Source organism: Macaca nemestrina, chromosome 2 (genome assembly GCF_043159975.1).
Source record: "Macaca nemestrina isolate mMacNem1 chromosome 2, mMacNem.hap1, whole genome shotgun sequence".
Lineage (NCBI taxonomy): Eukaryota > Metazoa > Chordata > Mammalia > Primates > Cercopithecidae > Macaca > Macaca nemestrina.
Window position 1 is genome coordinate 150,632,951 of NC_092126.1, and position 20,734 is coordinate 150,653,684.

The window sequence follows — 20,734 nt, forward strand, 5'->3', positions numbered from 1 at the left end:
AAAGAGAAAAGATGAGAAAGTAAGAAAACGGAGGCTTGTTGAGAAGACGCTCAGTTTCAGTGACATCCTGAGCAGAGACGTGTCTTTGGAGGAGGGCAGTGAGGGCTGGCCAGTGGCTCTAGGAGACCAGGGAGCTGAAGGTGATGAAAGGTCACTGTCATCAATGTAGGGGGAAATGATTCTGATTTCAGCATTTTCCAATTTAGGGATATGGATGCCAACGGTTCCTAAGTTATTGGGATAAGTGATCCTTTTGAGTTATGAACATATTGGCAACCTCTGAATTTAGCTCTTTCAAAAAGGCAGGACAAGGATAAGACTCTGTATGCCACTGGGTCCCCATTCTCTCTCTCTCAGGCCTAAATTCCAATCCCCAGCTCACTGTCTCTCTGTCACTGTGAAAGCCACCTGTCTGCCTATGACAAATGCTGTTCCCATCACTTTCTGCCTCGTTGACTTGGAACCCCTGTTTAGATTTCTTCTCTAGGAAGTGCTTCCCTGGACCCACAGGGTGGCCCCACAGCATCTGTGCTCACTCGACACACTGTGCAGTATGTGTGGGCTGATTCACCCATGCCTCTGCCCGGACTGGGAGCTTCCTGAGGACAGGGACCTTGTCCTATTCACCTAGGTGGCCCTGTCACCTAGTACAGGACCCGGAACACAGCAGGTGCTCTGTAAAAGCTTTTGAAATGGCAGGACAAATGTGCCTCATTTGGACAGCTGGCCCCCCAGCACCCCCATCTACTTAGTCACGAGTGTGTGATGAAACTGGAGAAAGGCTCTCCGGCGGCATAGGGGAAAGAAGTAAAATGGGATAAAATAAATGGGTGTTATTTGTCAGATCTAAGAGTATCCTATTTGTGGAAGTTATTATGGACTCGACTTCCTTTGTGTTGAGGGTGAGATCATTCAGTTTGTGTTTCAGGGTGTGGCCCAAAGATACGAACAGTCTTTTTCACTGTGAGACACAAAAAACTGTGATCTATGCTATGTGTGTGAAGTGCACACCCCTGGCAGTGCACTTCGGTGAGCGTGCTGACAAGGTAACAGGTTTCGCTCTGGACATGCCTAGCACTGGGTTTGAGTGACGGCTTGAAAATATCTGGCCCTATTACCTGTAAACCGCCTAGTCCACTTAGAGCCTTGGAAAAGACGACTGCAGACAGTGGCAGGGGAGCAGTAAAATCATTAATGAATACTTCTAGATACTCTAGCTTCGTCTGTCTAACAGTTGACTACTTGCAAACCAACATAACCTAGCCAACAAACTCAGAGTTCCTTTCCCTGCCTCCACCCCTTTAAATTTTCTCCCTGGAGCAACCACTCTGGTAAACCCCACCCACTTGAGCATTGAGACTAGAAGCTTATTACATAAGGTGCTTTTTAAAATTCCAGCCAGAACCAACCAAAAGACCAAGCGGAATACAGGTAGTTGTACATGGAAAGGTTCATAGAGCAACTCCAGGGCACTGAGTCACAGCTAGAGGAGGATGCATGGGCCATAATTCCCAGCTCAACTTCAAAAAGAGTTCCTTGGAGCTTAAACATTTAAGGTAAATACATAAAGTAGAAGAGTGTCACCATGTAGTCATTTTTTTTTTTGCTGCTAGTGGACAGATATCTCCCTTGACTGAAACATTCTCCCTTTTATGGTTCTGCCAGTGAGACATTTTCAGAAAGACTGCAGCAGGGAAATCTGTTAGAAAGAGCACTAGAATCGGAGTCAAGAGACCTGGACTCTAGTCCCAGGTGGGCCACAAACTAACAGTGGCCATTCCCTGGGCCTCAGTTTCCTTATCTGTAAAATGACGGTTGGAACAGATGAGGGGTTCTCTAACAAGGGGTCCATAGATAAGTCTGAGTGTCTGTGAACTCCCTAACGCTGCAGGAAAATCTGCTGTGTGTGCATATGTGCACTTCTGTGCAGGGCATCCAGAGTTCTAGTCAGATTTTCAGAGGGATCCTGGACTTGCAAACGGCTAAGAACCAACAGATAAGAATGAAGAGTCTTTTCTGCCTTAATATGACAATTTCGACAAAGGTGGAAAACTTAAATTTCATGATTTTGAGGCCGGGCGCAGTGGCTCAAGCCTGTAATCCCAGCACTTTGGGAGGCCGAGACGGGCGGATCACGAGGTCAGGAGATCGAGACCATCCTGGCTAACATGGTGAAACCCCGTCTCTACTAAAAATACAAAAAACTAGCCGGGCGAGGTGGCGGGCGCCTGTAGTCCCAGCTACTCGGGAGGCTGAGGCAGGAGAATGGCGTGAACCCGGGAGGCGGAGCTTGCAGTGAGCTGAGATCCGGCCACTGCACTCCAGCCTGGGCGACAGAGTGAGACTCTGTCTCAAAAAAAAAAAAAAAAAAAAAAGAAATAGGCAAAACTTTTCTAAACAAGACACAAGAAACTGCCAAACATATAGAAGACAAAATGGATAAATTGGACTACATGAAATTATGAATTTCTTTTCACCAAAAGACACCATTAAGAGAATAAAATGACATGGCTTATGGCTGCAATCCCAACACTTACGGAGGCGGAGGTGGGCAGACCACAAAGGTCAGGAGATCAAAGACCATCCTGGCCAACATAGTGAAACCCCGTCCCGTCTCTACTAAAATACAAAAAATTAGCTGGGCGTGGTGGCACGTGCCTGTAGTCCCAGCTACTTGGGAGGCTAGGGCAGGAGAATCGCTTGAGCCCGGCAAGCAGAGGTTGCAGTGAGCCGAGATCATGCCACTGCACTCCAGCCTGGTAACAGAGCAAGCCTCCATCTCAAAAAAAAAAAAAAAAAAAAAAAAAAAAAGAGTGAAATGACAAGTCACAGAGTAAGGGATTTTGGCATCACATGTATCCAACAATGGAGTTGTGCCCCGACTACAGAAAGAATTCAGTAAGCAAAACAGACAACTCAGTAGGAAAATGAGCAAAAGACTAGAATAGATGCTTCACAAAAGAGCATATCCAAATAAACAAAATGAAAAATGCTCAACTTCCTCAGTCATGAGGAAAATGTGAATTAAAAGCCCAATAGGTACCACTAGTCACTCACTAGAGCGCCTAAAATGAAAAAGACCTATACAAGTATTCAGGGAGGTGCTGTAACAGAAACTCTGCTAGTGCCAGTATAAATGTGGACAATTGTTTAGCAGTTTCTACTAAGGCTGAACAGTCACATGCTTTATCACCCAGGAATTCTACCCCTCGGTACATACCTGACAGGAACGCACACATACACCCACCAAAAGACAGGTACAAAAATATTCACAGCAGCACTACTTGTAATAGTCCCAAGCGGGAAGAACCCAAGTAGCCATCAATAGTAGAATGGATAAATTGCGGTATATTCACACAGCAGAACAGTGCACTGAGCAGAAATGAACCACTGCTACTCCCAACACGGTGGATCTCACTATGTTATAAATGAACAGGGAAAGACACAAGAGGACATGCTTATACATGGTTCAAAAATGGGTAAAACAGAACCGTGGCACTGGGAGTCAGGCTGGTGCTTACTCTCGGAGAAGCAATGTCTGTGACAGGCGTGAGGGGCACTGGGGACTGGCATGACTGTATTTCTTCACCTGGGCACTAGGTCTATGAGGTGTTCCCTTTGTGAAAATTCATCAGATTTATGATTTTTGCACTTTTCTGTATATATGGACATATTTCCGACTACCAGAAAATTTAGAATCTTTCATTTATTCAGTCACACATAGAACAAATATTTATTGAGCACCTATATAAGCAAGACACTGAACTAGTTGCTAGGGATACTGGTATGGACAACAGCTACGGTCTCGGCCCTCGCAGAGTCCACAATCCATAGACTTCTACTTGGTCTACCTTAAGCTTACTTTCTTCAATTTTTTTTTTTTTTAAAAGAGACAGGGTCTCACTCTGTCCCCTAGGTTGGATTGCAGAGGCATAATCAAAGCTCACTGGAGCCTCGACCTTCTGGGCTCGAGAGATCCTCTCTCCTCATTTTCCTGAGTAGCTGGGGCTACAGGTACGTGCCACCATGCCTAGCTCATTTTATTTTATTTTTATAGAGATGGGGTCTTGCTTTGTTGCCCAGGCTGGTGTTGAACCCTTGGCCTCAAGCCATCCTCCCACCTTAGCCTCCCAAAGTGCTAGGATTACAGGTGTGAGCCACTGTGCCCACATTACATTAAGCTTACTCTTTCTACAGGAAAGGATGATGATTTAAGAATTCTGCTCACTCCTTCCCCAATGGATAAAGGCGCAACATCTCTTTAGATGCATCCCCTGTAGAGAGATCCTTATTTACCTAAAACTAGTCATTATGAATTCTGGTTAGTATCTAAAGTCAGGATTTTGTTTTAGAAGCATGCAGAAAACTATGTCACTATATGGCTCCTAAGGTTTCTCTTCTATTTCCAGCTTGTTTCACATGACCTACAGCAAAGTTAATACACATGTAAGACTATGAACTCCCTGTGTGATCTTGAAACAGATGGGTCTACTGACAGACAAACTCTCCAGGAAACAATGTGAGGTAGAAATACGGCTAGGCTGTGAAAGATCTCTACCCTTCCATAATTTTACATTTCAGACTTTCGATAAAATTAGTATCCCCAAAACAACCTTCCAATTCATTTCCAACCATAAGCAGATATACCTACAAAGAAAATCTCTTCTGAGGCAAAAGTACAACTTATTTTAAGAACTTGTAGGCTGAAGTGATAAGCAAATCAGCATCAGAGCACGAGTGTTCTTCTAATTAAAATATATAGGCACCAACAAACGGAAGAAACGCTTCATTTATAAGAAATCAGAAGCAGAGGATGATGACTAATCCGTTCTACTGTGTTCCCGGAAAAGGCTGGTAAGGAACAACTGAGGCATGCCTTTTAGGAGCAAGACTGAACCTGTCTTGTTAATTTAGTTTAGCTGAATCTTTTGAAGCTAGAGAGGTAAACAGGTATTTGTCCCCAGAGTTAATTCTGATTGACCACAAAGTCAGGTGGGAAAAAATAAGATTTAAAAATTAAACTCATCGTCCTCAACCAACCTCCCTCTCTGCTCAGGGAATGAATGGCTCTACTGCTTCACAGGCCCAAAACCTGGGAGTTAGTTCTGACTCCTCCTTCATGTCCCATATCCCTTTAGTCACCAAGACCCAGTCGTGTTCCCTTCTAAACACGGCGAATCTTTCCTGTCTGAACTGCAATGACCTGCGTTCAGGCTGCTGTAACTCCTCAGCTGACTGGCTGCAGCCATATCTACTCAGTCTCCCTAGCAATAGGTTTACTGTCCTTCCATTTGATCTCCATACTCTAACTACACTAGTCTTTCTGCAGTCCTATGGTGACTTCCCTCTGCCCTCAAAAGAAACCCTGAACTCCTTAAAGACATGGCTTTTAAAGTCTTTGTTTGGCCCCTGCTTCTCTCTCCATCTGATCACTAAACTCCCCCATTTCTCACCTACCTGTTCCCATACCAGAGTACTCAGACAGTTCCACTTCTCTCCACTCGGGTTAGATACCTTATAAAAGGCTGCTGCTAGAATATGCAGTTTGCTTAGCTGGTCTGTTGTTGCCAGTTTGAGATGTGAGGTCATCTGTTGCTACCATGAAAGGAGGAGCAAGCAAGTTTTAGGAGGCTAAATAATCTTTTGGTACTCCTAAGCCGGCTGGCTTCAGTTGGTGATCTGATGAGAATGATCTTATCCTACTAGCAGCACAGTCTAAGGGAAATTACAATGATTTGCTAAATAATCAACTCCCAGGCTAAAGGAAAAGAAAAACAGTGTTCGGTTTTGGAAGCAATTCTCTACTTATATTTGAACAGGAGTGTATGTGATGGTCAGGGAATTTCAAGGGAACTAGTAAGGACAGAGCATCAGTCAGACTGCATTGAGGACATAGTGCCATTGTTATCCAACACTGTTTACTAGGCAGGGCAGTCCTCCAAGCTGGTTATAGATGCCTGGCTTCCATGTTTCGTAGAAGTAGAGTGAAATTTAGATCTACTTTCATCTAAATTTATAAAGCACCCCTGGATAACACCCTGGATGCTCTCATGTAAGCCCTGGAACACCTTGTGAGTTGGGTATTAGTATTCCCACCACCTCACAGAAGAGAGAATACCATACCATAGTCATAGAGTGAAGAAACGAATAATCAGAACCCCAAAACCCTATCCTCTGACTCCAAGCTTAGCTCCTTCACTAAGTGGATTCCTGGAATTTAACTGAATTTGACCTTTGTATCGGTTGGCTAAGGGGAAGACCAAATCTTCCTTTTTATCCCATTTATGAGTAGGAGGTTGCACAGGGGAGGAGGGATAATGGCTATAAAAGAATAAAAACTAAACCAAATATGCTAGGGTTTTCTCATCCTACAGATGACATATGAGCTGGCTGAAAAACTGAACAGAGGCAGAACTTGAGAAATTTTGGGGAGAAGGACCTAGCAAAAGTAAGGCAGAACAACAGCTATGATGACAACAAAAGGACTCGTAAAGAGCAAGGTGGATCTCAGCCCAAAAGCTCCTTTGGCTAATAAACAACTTCAGTAAAGTCTCAGGATAAAAAAATCAATGTGCAAAAATCACTAGCATTCCAACACACCAAAAACAGTCAAGCCAAGAGCCAATTAAGAACTCAACCCCAATCCCAGCACTTTGGGAGGTCGAGACGGGTAGATCACGAGGTCAGGAAATCGAGACCATCCTGGCTAACACGGTGAAACCCCGTCTCTACTAAAAAATACAAAAACTAGCCGGGCGAGGTGGTGGGCGCCTGTAGTCCCAGCTACTCAGGAGGCTGAGGCAGGAGAATGGCGTAAACCTGGGAGGCGGAGCTTGTAGTGTGCTGAGATCCGGCCACTGCACTCCAGCCTGGGCAACCGAGCCAGACTCCGTCTCAAAAAAAAAAAAAAAAAAAAAAAAGAACTCAACCCCATTTACAACTGCCACAAAAAGGAATACAGCTAACCAGGGAGGTAAAAGATCTCTTCAAGGAGAACTACAAAACACTGCTCAAAGAAATCAGAGATGATGCCAACAAATGGAAAACTATTCCATGCTCATAGATAGAATCACTACTGTTAAAATGGTCATACTGCCTAAAGCAATTTACAGATTCAATGCTACTCCTATTAAACTACCAATGACATTCTTCACAGAACTAGAAAAAACTATTTAAAAATTCATATGGAACTAAAAAAGCCCGAATAGCCAAGGCAATCCTAAGCAAAAAGAACAAAGCTGGAGGCCTCATGCTACCCGACTTCAAACTATAACTACAGGGCTACAGTTACCAAAACAGCATGGTACTGGTAGCAAAACACATAGACCAATGGAACAGAACAGAAACCCAGAAATAAGGTTGCACAACTACAATCACCTGATCTTTGACAAAGCAGGCAAAAACAAGCAATGGGGAAAGAACTCCCTATTCAATAAATGTTGTTCGGATAACTGGTTAGCCATATGCCGAAGATTGAAACTGGACCCCTTCCTTGTACCATATACAAAAATTAAGTCAAGATGGATTAAAGACTTAAATGGAAAGCTATAAAAACCCTGGAAGACAACTTAGGCAATACCATTCTGGACAGAAGAATGGGAAGATTTCATGACAAAGATGCCAAAAGCAATTACAACAAAAGCAAAAATTTAAAATGGAATCTAATTAAACTAAAGAGCTTCTGCACAGCAAAAGAACAAGACAGCGAAGAACAGACTGAACAGACAACCTACAAAATGGGAGAAAATTTTGCAAACTATGCGTCTGACAAAGGCCTTATATCCAGCATCTATAAGGAACCTAAACAAATTTATAAGAAAAAAAAGACCCCATTAAGAAGTGGGCAAAGGATGCGAACAGCCACTTTTCAAAGAAAGACATACATGCGCCAACAATCACAGGAAAAAAAGCTCAACATGACTGATAACTAGAGGAATGCAAATCAAAATCACAATGAGATTCCATCTCACAGCAGTCAGAATGACTGTTATTAAGTCAAGAAACAACAGATGCTGGTGAGGTTGTAGAGAAAAAGGAATGTTTATACACTGCTGGCAGGGGTGTAAATTAGTTCAACCATTGTGGAAGACAATGTACCAATTCCTCAAAAACCTAAAAAGAGAACTGCCATTTGATCCAGCAATCCCATTACTGGAGTACACACCCAAAGGAGTATAAATCATTCTATCACAAAGACACAAGCATGTGTGGACTCACTGCAGCACTATTCACAATAGCAAAGACATGGAATCAACCTAAATGCCCATGAATGGATGTGGTACACATACACCATGGAATATTATGCAGCCATAATGAAAAAGAGATCGTGTCCTTTGCAGGGATATAGATGGAGGTGGAGGCCATTATCCTCAGCAAACTAATGCAGCAACAGAAAACCAAATGCTGCATATTCTCACTTACAAGTGGGAGTTAAATGATGAGAACACATAGACACATAGAAGGGAACAACAGACAGACACTGGGACCTACTGATGGGTGGAGGATGGGAGGAGTGAGAGGATCAGAAAAAATAACTAATGGGTACTAACTAGGCTTAATAAGTGGGTAACAAAATAATCTGTATAACAAAACTCTATGGCACAAGTTTGCCTACATACAAATTTGCACCTATACCCCTAAACTTAAAATAAAAGTAAAAAAAAAAAAAAGAACAAGGTGGAGAAGGATAGAGGTTCTGAAGCTTACTGTGAGGATGAGGAAAGAGAAGCAGGCAAACCAGCTACTCGGTGCCTGTCACAGTTTACTCCAGCTGGAGACCTGGGCCAGGGGCTAACACCATTTGAATACGACATTGTAAAGAGGCTTGTTTTAAACAGAGGTCAAGACACTTTTAGGTAAATGATACCAAAAGAAGAAAAACCAGACATAATGCTAGATGCTTTAATATATCTTAAAATATAATCTCCTGGCCAGGTGCAGTGGCTCAAGCCTGTAATTCCAGCACTTTGGGAGGCTGAGGTGGGAGGATCACTTGAGCCCAGGAATTTGAGACAAGCCTGGGCAACATAGTGGGACTCAGTCTCTACAAAAAACAAAAACAAAACAAAAAAACATAGCCAGGTGTGGTACTGCATCCTTTAGACCCAGCTACTTGGGAGGCTAAAGTGGGAGGATCACACCACTGCAGTCTAGCCTAGGCTAGAAACTGTCTCCAAAAAAACAAAACAAAAACAAAAAACCAAACATAAAATACACCACTGCACTCTGGCCTGAGCTAGGACCTGTCTCCAAAAAAAACAAAACCCAAAACAAACAAAAAAAACAAACATAATCTTCACAACCTGGTGAGGCAGGCATAATTATTCCTATGAAGTTAAAACTCAGAAAAATTAGGTAACTTGCCCAAGTCACACTGGTTAGGTTGTAATTTGAGCTCTAGTCTCTGGGGCTCACAAACCTCTGCCCTCAGCACTATGCTAGGAAACCTTTGTCACAGCTCTTGGCCATAATAAACAGAGAAGCCAGAGCCTAAGGCCATTTAACCCACAGATTCTGAAGGGGTGCTCATCACTTTCCATGCTTTATGTTACCTCAGGGTGAGGTTATACACATTCTGTCATTCTAGACTTCCACAATGCAATGTGGCATCATTGGAAGTGAAGAAAAAGCTGAGCGGGAAGAGAGGTTAAAATGTTTAGAAAATCTATTTAAGGAAATAATCAATGAAAGCTTCTCAAGTCTAGCACCGTGTGTCAGATATCCAGATACAAGAGACCCAATGACCCCCAGGTGAATACACTGCAAAAAGGACTTCAACACAGCATATTATAATCAGAAAGTCTAAAATGAAAGTAAAAGAAACAATTTTAAAATTAGCAAGAGAAAAGCATCTAGTTACCCATCAATGAAACCTCATCAGACTAACAGTGGACTTTTCAGCAGAAACCTTAAAGGCCAGAAGAGAATGGGATAGCATTTTCAAAGTGCTGAAGGAAAAAAACCCTGTCAGCTAAGAATTTTATATCTTGCTAGAATAAGCTTCATAAATGAAAGAGACTAGTCTTTCCTAGACAAATACTAAGGGAATCTGTCACCACTAGACCGGCCCTATAGGAAATGCTCAAAGGAGTCTTAAACCTGGAAAAAAAACGTTGATATTCACCATCACAAAAATGCGCAGAAATATAAAACTCACAGTTCTTATAAAACAATCTCACAAAAGAGGAAAAGAAAGAAATCAAATGACAGAATTTCATCAAAACTCAAGGACAAAAAGAGAAAAAGAAAACAAAGAATTTATAAAATAACTTGAAAACAACCATATGATGGAAACAAAGTCTCACATATCAATATTAACCTTAAATGTAAATGGATAAAATACGTCACTTAAAAGATACAGACTGGCAGAACAGATTAAAAAACATAATCCACCTATATGCTACCTACAAGAAACTCACCTTACCTGTGAAGACGCAAGGAGACTGAAAGTAAAGAGGCAGAAAAAGATATTCCATCCAAAAGGAAACCAAAAGGAGAACTATATATATCAAATAAAATGGACTCTAAATCAAAAACAGTTAAAAAAAAAAAAAAAAGACTAAGAATGTCATTATATAACAATAAAGGTATCAGTTCACCAAGCAGTATATATAGGAAATCCTAAATATATATGCACCCAACATATGAGCACCCAAATTCACAAAACAAATATTACTAGCTCTAAAGAAAGAGACAGATAGCAATACAATAACAGTGGGGGACGTCAACATTCCACTCATAGCACTATATAGACCATCGAGACAAAAAATTAACAAAGAAACACTGGACTTTAGACCAAACAGACTTAACAGACATTTACAGAACATTCTTCCCAACATCCATAGAAGATACATTCATTTCATCAGCACATAAAACATTCTTCAAGCATGGGCCATATAGGGAGACTCTGTCTCTACAAAAAGTAATAATAATGAATGTAGCCAGGCATGGTGGTATGTGCCTGTGGTCCCAGCTACTCAGGAGGCTGAGGTGGGAGGACTGCTTAGTAATAGGAGGTCAATGCTACAGTAAGCCATGATAACACCACTGCACTGCACCCTGGGCAACAGAGCAAGACCCTGTCTCAACAAAGAAAAAAAAAAAAGAAGAAGAAACATTCTTCAAGATAGATCACATGTTAGGCTACAAAACAAGTCTTAACACATTTTTAAAAATCAAAATCAAGTATCTTCTCAGACAATAGTAGAATAAAGCTAGAAATCAACATAAGAGGAACTTGAGAAACGATACAAATACATGGAAATTAAACAGCATGCCCCTAAATAATCACTTAATCACTGGGTCAATGAAGATTTTTTCCCCTGAGACAGGGTCTTATTGTGTCACCCAAGCTGGAGTGCAGTGGCGCAATCATGACTCACTGTAGCCTTAAACTCCTTTGGCTCAAGTGATCCTCCTGCCTCAGCCTCCTGAGTAGCTGGGACTACAGGCACATACGACCATGCACAGCTAATTTTTTGTAGAAATGGGGTTTTTCCATGTTGCCCAGGCTGGTTTCAAACTCCTAGACTCAAGCAATCCACCCATCTCAGACTCCCAAAGTGCTGGGATTACAGGCATGAGCCACCATGCCCGACCTTAAAAATTTTTTGAAACAAATAAAAATGAAAACACAACATACCAAAGCCAGTGGGATGCAGCAAAAGCAGTGCTAAGAGGCACTACCAATGCTTATAGCATTACATGTCTACATGAAAAAGCAGGAAGATCACAAATTAACAACCTAATGCCATACCGCAAGCAAAAAGAAAAAAAAGAACTAAACCCAAAGTTAGCAGAAGAAAAGAAATAACAAAGATCAGAGCAAAGCTAAAAAAAATAGAGACCAAAAAACAATACAAAGGATCAACAAAACGAAAAGCTGGGATCAGGTGCAGTGGCTCATGCCTGTAATCCCTGCACTTTGGAAGGCTGAGGCAGGCGGATCGCAATTCTAGGAGTTCAAAACCAGCCAGGGCAATGTGGCAAAATCCCATCACGACAAAAAATACAAAAGTTAGCCAGGCGTGGTAGTGTGCACTGTAGTTCCCAGCTACTCAGAGGCTGAGGTGGAAGGATCACTTAAGCCTGGGAGGCAAATACTATAGTAAGCCATGATTGTGCCACTGCACTCCAGCCTGGGTGACAGAGCCAAACCCTGACTCAAAAAAAAAAAAAAAAGAAAAAAAAGTTGGTTCTTTGAAAGATACACAAAATTGATAAGCCACTAGCTAAGACTAAGAAGACAAGAGAGATAAAAATAAACAAGATATAAGACAAGAAGAGATACAAATAAACACAATCAGAAATGAAAAAGGAGACATTACAATCGATACTACAGACATACAAAAGCTCATCAGAGAATATTATAAACACCTAGATGCCCACAAACTAGAAAACCTAAAGGAAATTGATAAAATTCATGGAAACATAATCTCCAAGACTGAACCAGGAAGAAACAGAGTATCTGAAAAAACCAGAAATGTAGTAGCAAGACTGAATCACTAATAAAAATCTTCCAACAACAAGAAGCAGCCCAGGACCAGATGGATTCATAGCTAAACTCTACCAAACACAGAAAGAATGAATACCAATCCTCCTGAAACTATTCTAAAAAGATCAAGGAGGGAATTCTCCCTAACTCATTCTGTGAGGCCGGTATCACCTTGGTACCAAAACCAGACAAGGACACACCACCACCAAAATAGAAAACTATAGACCAATATCTCTGATGAACACAGACACAAAAATCCTCAACGAAATACTAACAAATTAAATCCAACAGCACATCAAAAAGAGAATATATTATGATCAGGCGGGATTCGCCCCAGGGAAGCAAGGATGGTTCAATATATACAAATCAATAAATGTGATACATCACATAAACAGAATTAAGGGCAAAAACCATTTGATCATCTAAATAGATGCAGAAAAACCATTCAATAGGCTGGGCACAGTGACTCACGCCTGTAATCCGAGCACTTTGGGAGGCCAAGGCGGGCAGATCACTTGAGATCAGGAGTTCAAGACCAGCTTGGCCAACATGGTGAAACTCCGATTTTACTAAAAATACAAAAATTAGCCAGGTGTGGTGATGTGTGCCTGTAGTCCCAGCTACTTGGGAGGCTGAGGCAGCAGAATTGCTTGAACCCAGGAGGCAGAGGTTGCTGTGAGCTGAGATTGTACCACTGCACTCTAGCCTGGGCGACAGAGCAAGACTGTCTCAAAAAAAAATAAAAAATAAAAAATAAAAATTCAATAAAGTTCAGCATCCTTTCCTGATAAAAAATCCTCAACAAATTGGGCATAGAAAGAACATACCTCAACATAATAAAGGACATATATGACAAAACCACACCTAACATCATACTTGACAAGGAAAAGTTGAAAGCACTCCCTCTAAGAACTAGAACAAGACAAACATGCCCACTTTTACCACTGTTATACAATGTAATACTGGAAGTTCTCACGAGAACAACCGGGCAAGTGAAAAAGTAAAAAGTATCCATATGGAGGCCAGACACAGTGGCTCACGCTTGTAATCCCAGCACTTTGGGAGGCTGAGGCGGGCGGATCATGAGGTCAGGAGTTCAAGACCAGCCTGGCCAACATAGTATAACTCTGTCTCTACTAAAAATATAAAAATTAGCCGGGCATGGTTGCACACACCTGTAGTCCCAGCTAGTCGAGAAGCTGAGGGAGGAAAATTGCTTGAACCCGGGAGGTGGAGGTTGTGGTGAGCCGAGATCATGCCACTGCATCTGCACTCCAGCCTGGGCAACAGAGTGAGACTCCGTCTCAAAAAAAAAAAAAAAAAAAAAAGGTATACATATGGGAAAAGAAGAAGTCAAATTATTCCTATCACTGATGATATTATCTTACATCTAGGACACCATAAAGACACCACCAGAAAACTCTTAGATTTGATACATGAAATCAGTAGAGTTTCAGAATGTAAAATTAACATACAGAAATCTATAGCACTTCTGTACATCAATAGCAATATAGCTGAAGACCAAATCTAGAAGGCAATCCCATTTATAATAGTGACAAATAAAGAAGAAAGACAACCCAGGAATATAGTTAACCAAGGAGGTGAAAGATCTCTATAAGGAGAACTGCAAAATGCTGATGAAGGAAATTGTACATGATACACAAAAAAGGAAAAACATCCCATACTCATGGATTGGAAGAACAAATATTGTTAAAATGATCATACTATACAAAGCAATCTACAGATTCAACACAATCCCTATCAAATTACCAATATCATTATTCATAGCATCAGAAAAAAAAATCCTAAAATTTATAGGGAACCAAAAAAAAAAAAAAAATTCCAAATAGCCAAAGCAATTCTGAGCAAAAAGAACAAGGGCATCACATTATCTGGCTTAAAATTATACTACAAGGCTATAGCAACCAAAACAGCACAGTACTGAAATAAAAACAGACACATGGCTGGGCGCGGTGGCTCACGCTTGTAATCCCTGCACTTTGGGAGACCGAAGCAGGTGGATGATCTGGGGTCAGGAGTTTGAGACCAGCCTGGCCAACGTGGTGAAACCCCGTCTCTACTAAAAATATAAAAATTAGCCGGGCATGGTGGTGGGTGCCTGTAATTCTAGCTACCCGGGAGGCTGAGGCTGGAGAATCGCTTGAACCCAGGAGGTGGGGGTTGCAGTGAGCTGAGATCGTGCCACTGCACTCCAGCCTGGGCAACAAGAGTGGAACTCCGTCTCAAAAAAAACTAAAAATAAATAAATAAATAAATAAAAACAGACACACAGATTAGACAACCCAAAAATAAAGCCACATACCTACAACCAACTGATCCTTAACAAAGTCAACAAAAATACACATAGGGAAAAATACTCTGTTCCATAAATGGTACTGGGGAAACTGCATAGCCATAGGCAGAAGAATGAAACTGGACACAAACTTCTCTCCACATAAAAAAATTAACTTAAAATGTATGACCTGAAACTACAAAGTCCTAGAAGAAAAATGACCTGAAACTATAAAAATCCTAGAAGAAAACCTAGGAAAATTCTTCTGGACATTGGCCTAGACAAATAATTTATGATCAAGTCCTCGAAAGCAAACACAAAACAAAATAGATAAATGGGACTTAAACTAAAAAGCTTTTGCATAGCAAAAGAAACAATCAACAGAGCACCAAAAGACAACCTACAAAACGGGAAAAAAATATTTGCAAAAGAAGGTATCCAACAAAGGCTAATATCCAGAATCTATAAGGAACTCAAACAACTCAACAAGGAAAAAAAAAATAACTTCATTAGAAAGTGGGGAAAGGACATCAACAGATTTTTTCAAAAGAAGACATGCGAACTACCAACAAACATGAAAAAAAAAAATGCTCAACATCACTTATCGCAAGAGAAATGCAAATTAAAACCACAATGAAATACCACCTTATACCAGTCAGAATGGCTATTACTAAAAAGACAAAAAAACAACAGATGTTGAGGCTGGGCATGGTGGCTCATGTCTGTAATCCCAGCAATTTGGACGCTGAGGTGGGTGGATCACTTGAGGCCAGGCGTTTGAGACTAGCCAGGTCAACATGGTGAAACCCTGTCTCTACTAAAAATACAAAACTTAGCCGAGTGTGGTGGCACACGCTCGTAATCCCAGCTACTCGGGAGGCTGAGGGGGGTGAATCGCTTGAACCCAGGAGGGGAAGGTTGCAGTGAGCTGAGATCACGCCACTGTACTCCAGCCTGAGCAACAGAGCGAGGCTGTTGCTCTGTTTCACAAAAAAACAAAAAACAACAAATAGATGTTGGTGCAGATGTGGAGAAAAGGGAATGCTTTATACACTGTTGAAAGGAATCTAAATTAGTACAACCTTTATGGAAAACAGGATGGAGACGTCTTAAAGAACTAAACATAGAATTAACTTTGATCTAGCAATCCCATTACTGTGTATATACCCAAAGGAAAAGAAATCATTATATCAAACAACAACAACAACAACAACAAAAAACACTTGTATGTTTACTGCAGCACTAGTCACAATATCAATAATATGGAATTAACCTAAGTGTCCATCAATGGAGGACTGGATAACAAAATTGTGTGTATATCTATATCTATATCTATATCTCACTTTGAATACTACTTAGTCATAACAAAGAATGAAATCATGTCTTTTGCAGCAAGATGGGTAGAGCTGGAGGCCATGATTCTAAGTGAAATAACTCAGAAACAGAAATTCAAGTATCAACATGTTCTCACTTTAAGTGGGAGCTAAATAATGTGTATGCATGAGCATACAGAATAGAATGACACTGGTGACTATAAAAAGTGTGAGGGTGGGAGGAGGTGAGGGTTGGAAAATTACCTATTGGGCACGATGTTCACTATTTGGGCGATGATGGGTACACTAAAAGCCCAGACTTTACCATGTAAGAAAAATGCACTTGTATTCCTTAAACATTTTAAAAATTAAAAAGAAAAAAAAAAGGGAAGGGGAAGCAAGCGGTAAGCACTCAGGGGAAGCAGCATCAGCACTCCAGGGCCACAAGGACAGCTGAGCTGTGGGTTCTGTGCCCAACTGCCCTCTGCTGGTGAATAGAAATAATGAGTGGAAAGAGGACCAAAGGCTCATTTCAGGTTGAAGGTGTCAAGATCTTTTTCAGTCTTTGATTAGAGAAAAATTCAAACTTAAATCACAGACAGAAGAGTATAAAACAGCCCCATGCGTCTTTACCTAGCTTTGACAATATATCAGCTCATGGCCAATCTTGTATCATCTACCCATTACCCACTGCCCTCTGCCATGTTTTATGTGGAAGCAAATCCCAGACAACATATCATTGCATCTGGAATTATTTTAGTATGCATTTCTAAAAGAAAGGGATTTTTTTTTTAAAAAAGCTCCATACCACCACCATCGTCACAACTGAAAAATAATTAGCAATAATTCTAATAATTCCAATAATTCCTTATAGCATGGGACGCCAAAAACAAAACAAATAATTAAGCCTCACCCGAGGAGGATCACGGCAAGGGAGAGGCAATCATGTAAAATTCAGATTAACAGCATGAATCACCCAAACAAACAAAAGTACTTCATCTTCAGTGTTGCCAGAGTAAACTAGCAGGAACATAGATTAAATGAATATCTTAACTGGAAATGCAAAGCCATGCACCCAAATGGTAGGAAAATATTTAGTTCAGTAGATGTGATGCAAGTGCCACTAAGTCTTTGTTGAAACTTTTAATTTATACAATATTTTTATTATTATTATTTTTTTTTTTTGAGACAGGGTCTCACTCTGTCACCCAGACTGAAGTGCAGTGGCGCGTTCTCAGCTCAATGCCGCCTCGACATCCTGGGCTCAGGACTACTACGGGTGCGCACCACCATGCCCAGCACTTTTTTTTTTTTTTTTTTTTTTGAGACAAAGTCTCACTCTGTTGCCCAGGCCAGAGTGCAGTGGCACAATCTTGTCTCACTGCAACTTCCGCCTGCCAGGTTCAAGCAATTCTCCTGCCTCAGCCTTTCGAAGCTGGGACTACAGGCATGCACCACCACACCCGGCTAATTTTTTGTACTTTAGTAGAGACGGGGTTTCACTGTGTTGCCCAGGCTGATCTCAAACTCCTGGGCTCAGATAATCCGCCTGTCTCAGCCTCCCAAAGTACTAGGATTACAGGCATGAGCCACCACACCCGGCCTATTTTTCATATTTTTTGTAGAGATGGGGTTCCACCATGTTGCCCAGGCTGATCTCGAACTCCAGGACTCAAGTGATCCTCCTGCCTTGGCCTCCCAAAGTGCTAGGATTATAGGTGTGAGCCACTGCATCTGGCCTATTTTTATTATTTTTAAAGAGACAGGGTCTTGCTGTGTTGCCCAGGCTGGTCTTGAACTCTTCAGCCCAAGCAATCCTCCCACCCTGGCCTCCCAAAGTGCTGGGATTATAAGTGTGAGCCACCACACCTGGCCGTGTTGAATCTTTCCAATGATTCAGGAGGGCAACACGGTCCTTAAGGGCCAAATGCTCAGAGCGGTGCAGTTGGGCTATGAGACACTGAGAGGTGTGACCACACCAGCTCCCCAGCAATCTCAAACTCAGGGATCAGAATTAGGTTGAAAGATCACTCCCCTTTTTGGGCTACCTCTGTGCTATTTCTCCCTCTCTCACAAATTTCTGTTAGCATGTCTCTTTTCCCTTCTAGATTATAAGCCTCTGGAAGGCAGTATAGCATTTGATATGGGTTGGCTCTGTGTTCCCACCCAAATCTCACCCTGAATTGTAATAATCCCCACATCGTGGGAGGGACCCGGTGGGAGGTAACTGAATCATGGAGGCAGGTCTTTCCTGTACTGTTCTCATGATAGTGATTAAGTGTCGTGAGATCTGATGGTTCTATAAAAGGGAGCTCCCCTGCACACGCTCTCTTGCCTGCCGCCATGTAAGACATGACTTTGCTCCTCATTCACCTTCCGCCATGATTCTGAGGCCTCCCCAGCCATGTGGAACTGTGAATCAATTAAATCTCTTTCCTTTATAAATTACCCAATCTCAGGTATGTCTTTATTAGCAGCGTGAGAACAGACTAATTCAGCATTGTGTTCAATTTTGTATCCCGAGCGGCTGGCACATGAGAGATGCTCAGTGGATGCTTGCATAGAGAAAGCCTGAACCAGAAAAGTCCATCAATCACTTGATGATGCCAAATGTTGGAAAAAATGGGAAGAAAAGAGTATTCTCCTACTCTGCTTGTGGGACAATGAATTGATACAGCCACTTTGTCCTCCAAAGAGATGTCAAATATTTAGACCATAAAACAAGAATAGGATGCAAAAAACAGGAGCATTCAGAGAACAAGAAAAGAGAGAGTTCCTGGAAATTATAAACACTCAACAGAAGGGTTGGAAGCTAAAGTTGAGAAATTCGAGAAAATCTCCCAAAGCAGAGCAAAAGAACAAATAGATAAAAAATAGAAGACAAAAACCAAAGGACTAATCTAAGAGATCCAATATTTGAATATAAGGAGTTCCAGAAAGAGAACAGAGAAAACAGATGGGACGAAATTAAAGAAAAAATTTAAAACATTTTCTTATACACTTATATTCTGAGTTTCCCAACAGAAAGGGCAATGAGTTCCTGGTGAAACAGATAACAGACTCACATTAAAGCACATCACTGAGAGAATTCAGAGCACTGGGGAAAAATAAAGACCTAACATGCTTCCAGAAATAACATACACAAAGTATTAAGAATCAGATTGGCTTTAGACATAGACAACAATCCTAGAAGTAAAAGATAAATGCAGCAATGATCTCAAAATTTTAAAGGAAAGTGATTTCTAATCTATACCCAGCCTAAGTATTAATTATGGGTGAAAGCAGACAAAAAAGACTTTCAGACATACATGGTCTCCAAATGTGCCTTCCATGTTCCCTTTCTCAGGAAATTACTGGAAAATGTGCTTTACCAAAATGAGAGTGTGCACCAAGCAAGTGAAAGACATGAGATACAAGAAATGAGGGACCCCCTACAGGGGACAGTGAAGACACTCTCCATGAGAGAAGAACATTGTGCAGGGAAGGAAAGGTGTACTATGCGGCTCACCATACCATCAAACTGAAAACTAGCCAAAGCCACGAGACAACTATATTAGGAGGACAGAGGGATGGGAGGGTGAGTACATTTGATGAGGGTGGGTGCCAGAGTTGAATTCTAACGTCCCATAGAGAGAAGTCAATAGATGATACTAAAGGTGAAATGTAGAGAAGGAGCAAGGAAAACTCACCATTTAGAGAAATGGCAGTGAAAACAAAAATAACCCACTAAGACAGATGGAAGCAGTTGTCTCAGAGAAGGGGAAGAGGAGAGGGAGCACAGGTGCTGCTGTTTTTGCAATCCTATGCATCTGTAACTCTGATAAATAAAACAACATGAGGAAAAAACCCTGCACACAGGAAGTATCTCGGAAAATTCAGAAGGGTAGTAAAGCTTCCAACAGCACTGCCAATGGTCTGACGTTGTTAGACCACCAGATTCTGCTGCTGTTATGCCTGTTTGTACCTTACTGCAATATCCCAGTTTATGGCCATCAAAGCTCAGCATTTCACAAGCACTTAAAAGAGACAAAGCTTTAGTCAGCAGGTATGTTATACATGGATTTCTAAAGCTCTTACCAGCAGTAAAAATGCCTTTCGTGCTCTGTCTTATACTAGAAGGTCTCACGATTGCTGAAAGCCCTGTGAGATAAAAACAAAAAGGAGACCAAAAAACCCAAAACAGATGTTAGTCATCTTAACAGTTTTAAAATTTGAAACTAAATATTCTTTCTAGTCAGCCAATCAAACCACCAAATCTATCTCTGTCCTGCTGTCACAGTGACAGTGAAAACGGCACTGGAATTGAGGGCCAGGAGACCAGAGCAGCCAGCCGCGGCGCCACCCGGCTGTGTGGGTCCAAGCCGATGACCAAACAGCTCTGCACCTCCTCCCCTTAAAACAAGGGGGTGGGTTAGCTGACCCTCAAAGGGTCAGATTTAAGATTTTATGACTTAAATCTGCCTGAGATTTCTGGTTCTCAATTGCATAACATGAAAAGATAAAAACCAAATGATTACATCTACGAGAAAAACTTTCATTCTGAAAATACACATACGGATTCCACAGTGAGGAACAAGTTTCACTCCCCTCAAAGAGACAGCCCAGTTCACACTGTTGCCAGGATCACGTTCAAAC

General features: G+C 41.4%; 1 protein-coding gene across 7 annotated transcripts in view; it reads right to left on the reverse strand.

The window, feature by feature from the left end:
- The window catches only part of LOC105477710 (TAM41 mitochondrial translocator assembly and maintenance homolog), a 123,602-nt gene that overhangs the window by 64,484 nt on the left and 38,384 nt on the right, over nucleotides 1-20,734 (reverse strand). For 6 of the 7 annotated variants that reach the window (XR_003017087.2, XM_011734375.3, XM_011734372.2 and 3 more), the window contains exon 7: nucleotides 20,177-20,239. Coding sequence is in view for 6 of the 7 variants with exons in the window: in XM_011734375.3 (XP_011732677.2) it covers nucleotides 20,177-20,239 (63 nt within the window). In the remaining variant the exon portion in view is untranslated. Of the gene's footprint in view, nucleotide 1; nucleotides 20,240-20,734 lie in introns of those variants that run through there. The other variant, XM_011734371.3, reaches the window with a different exon arrangement.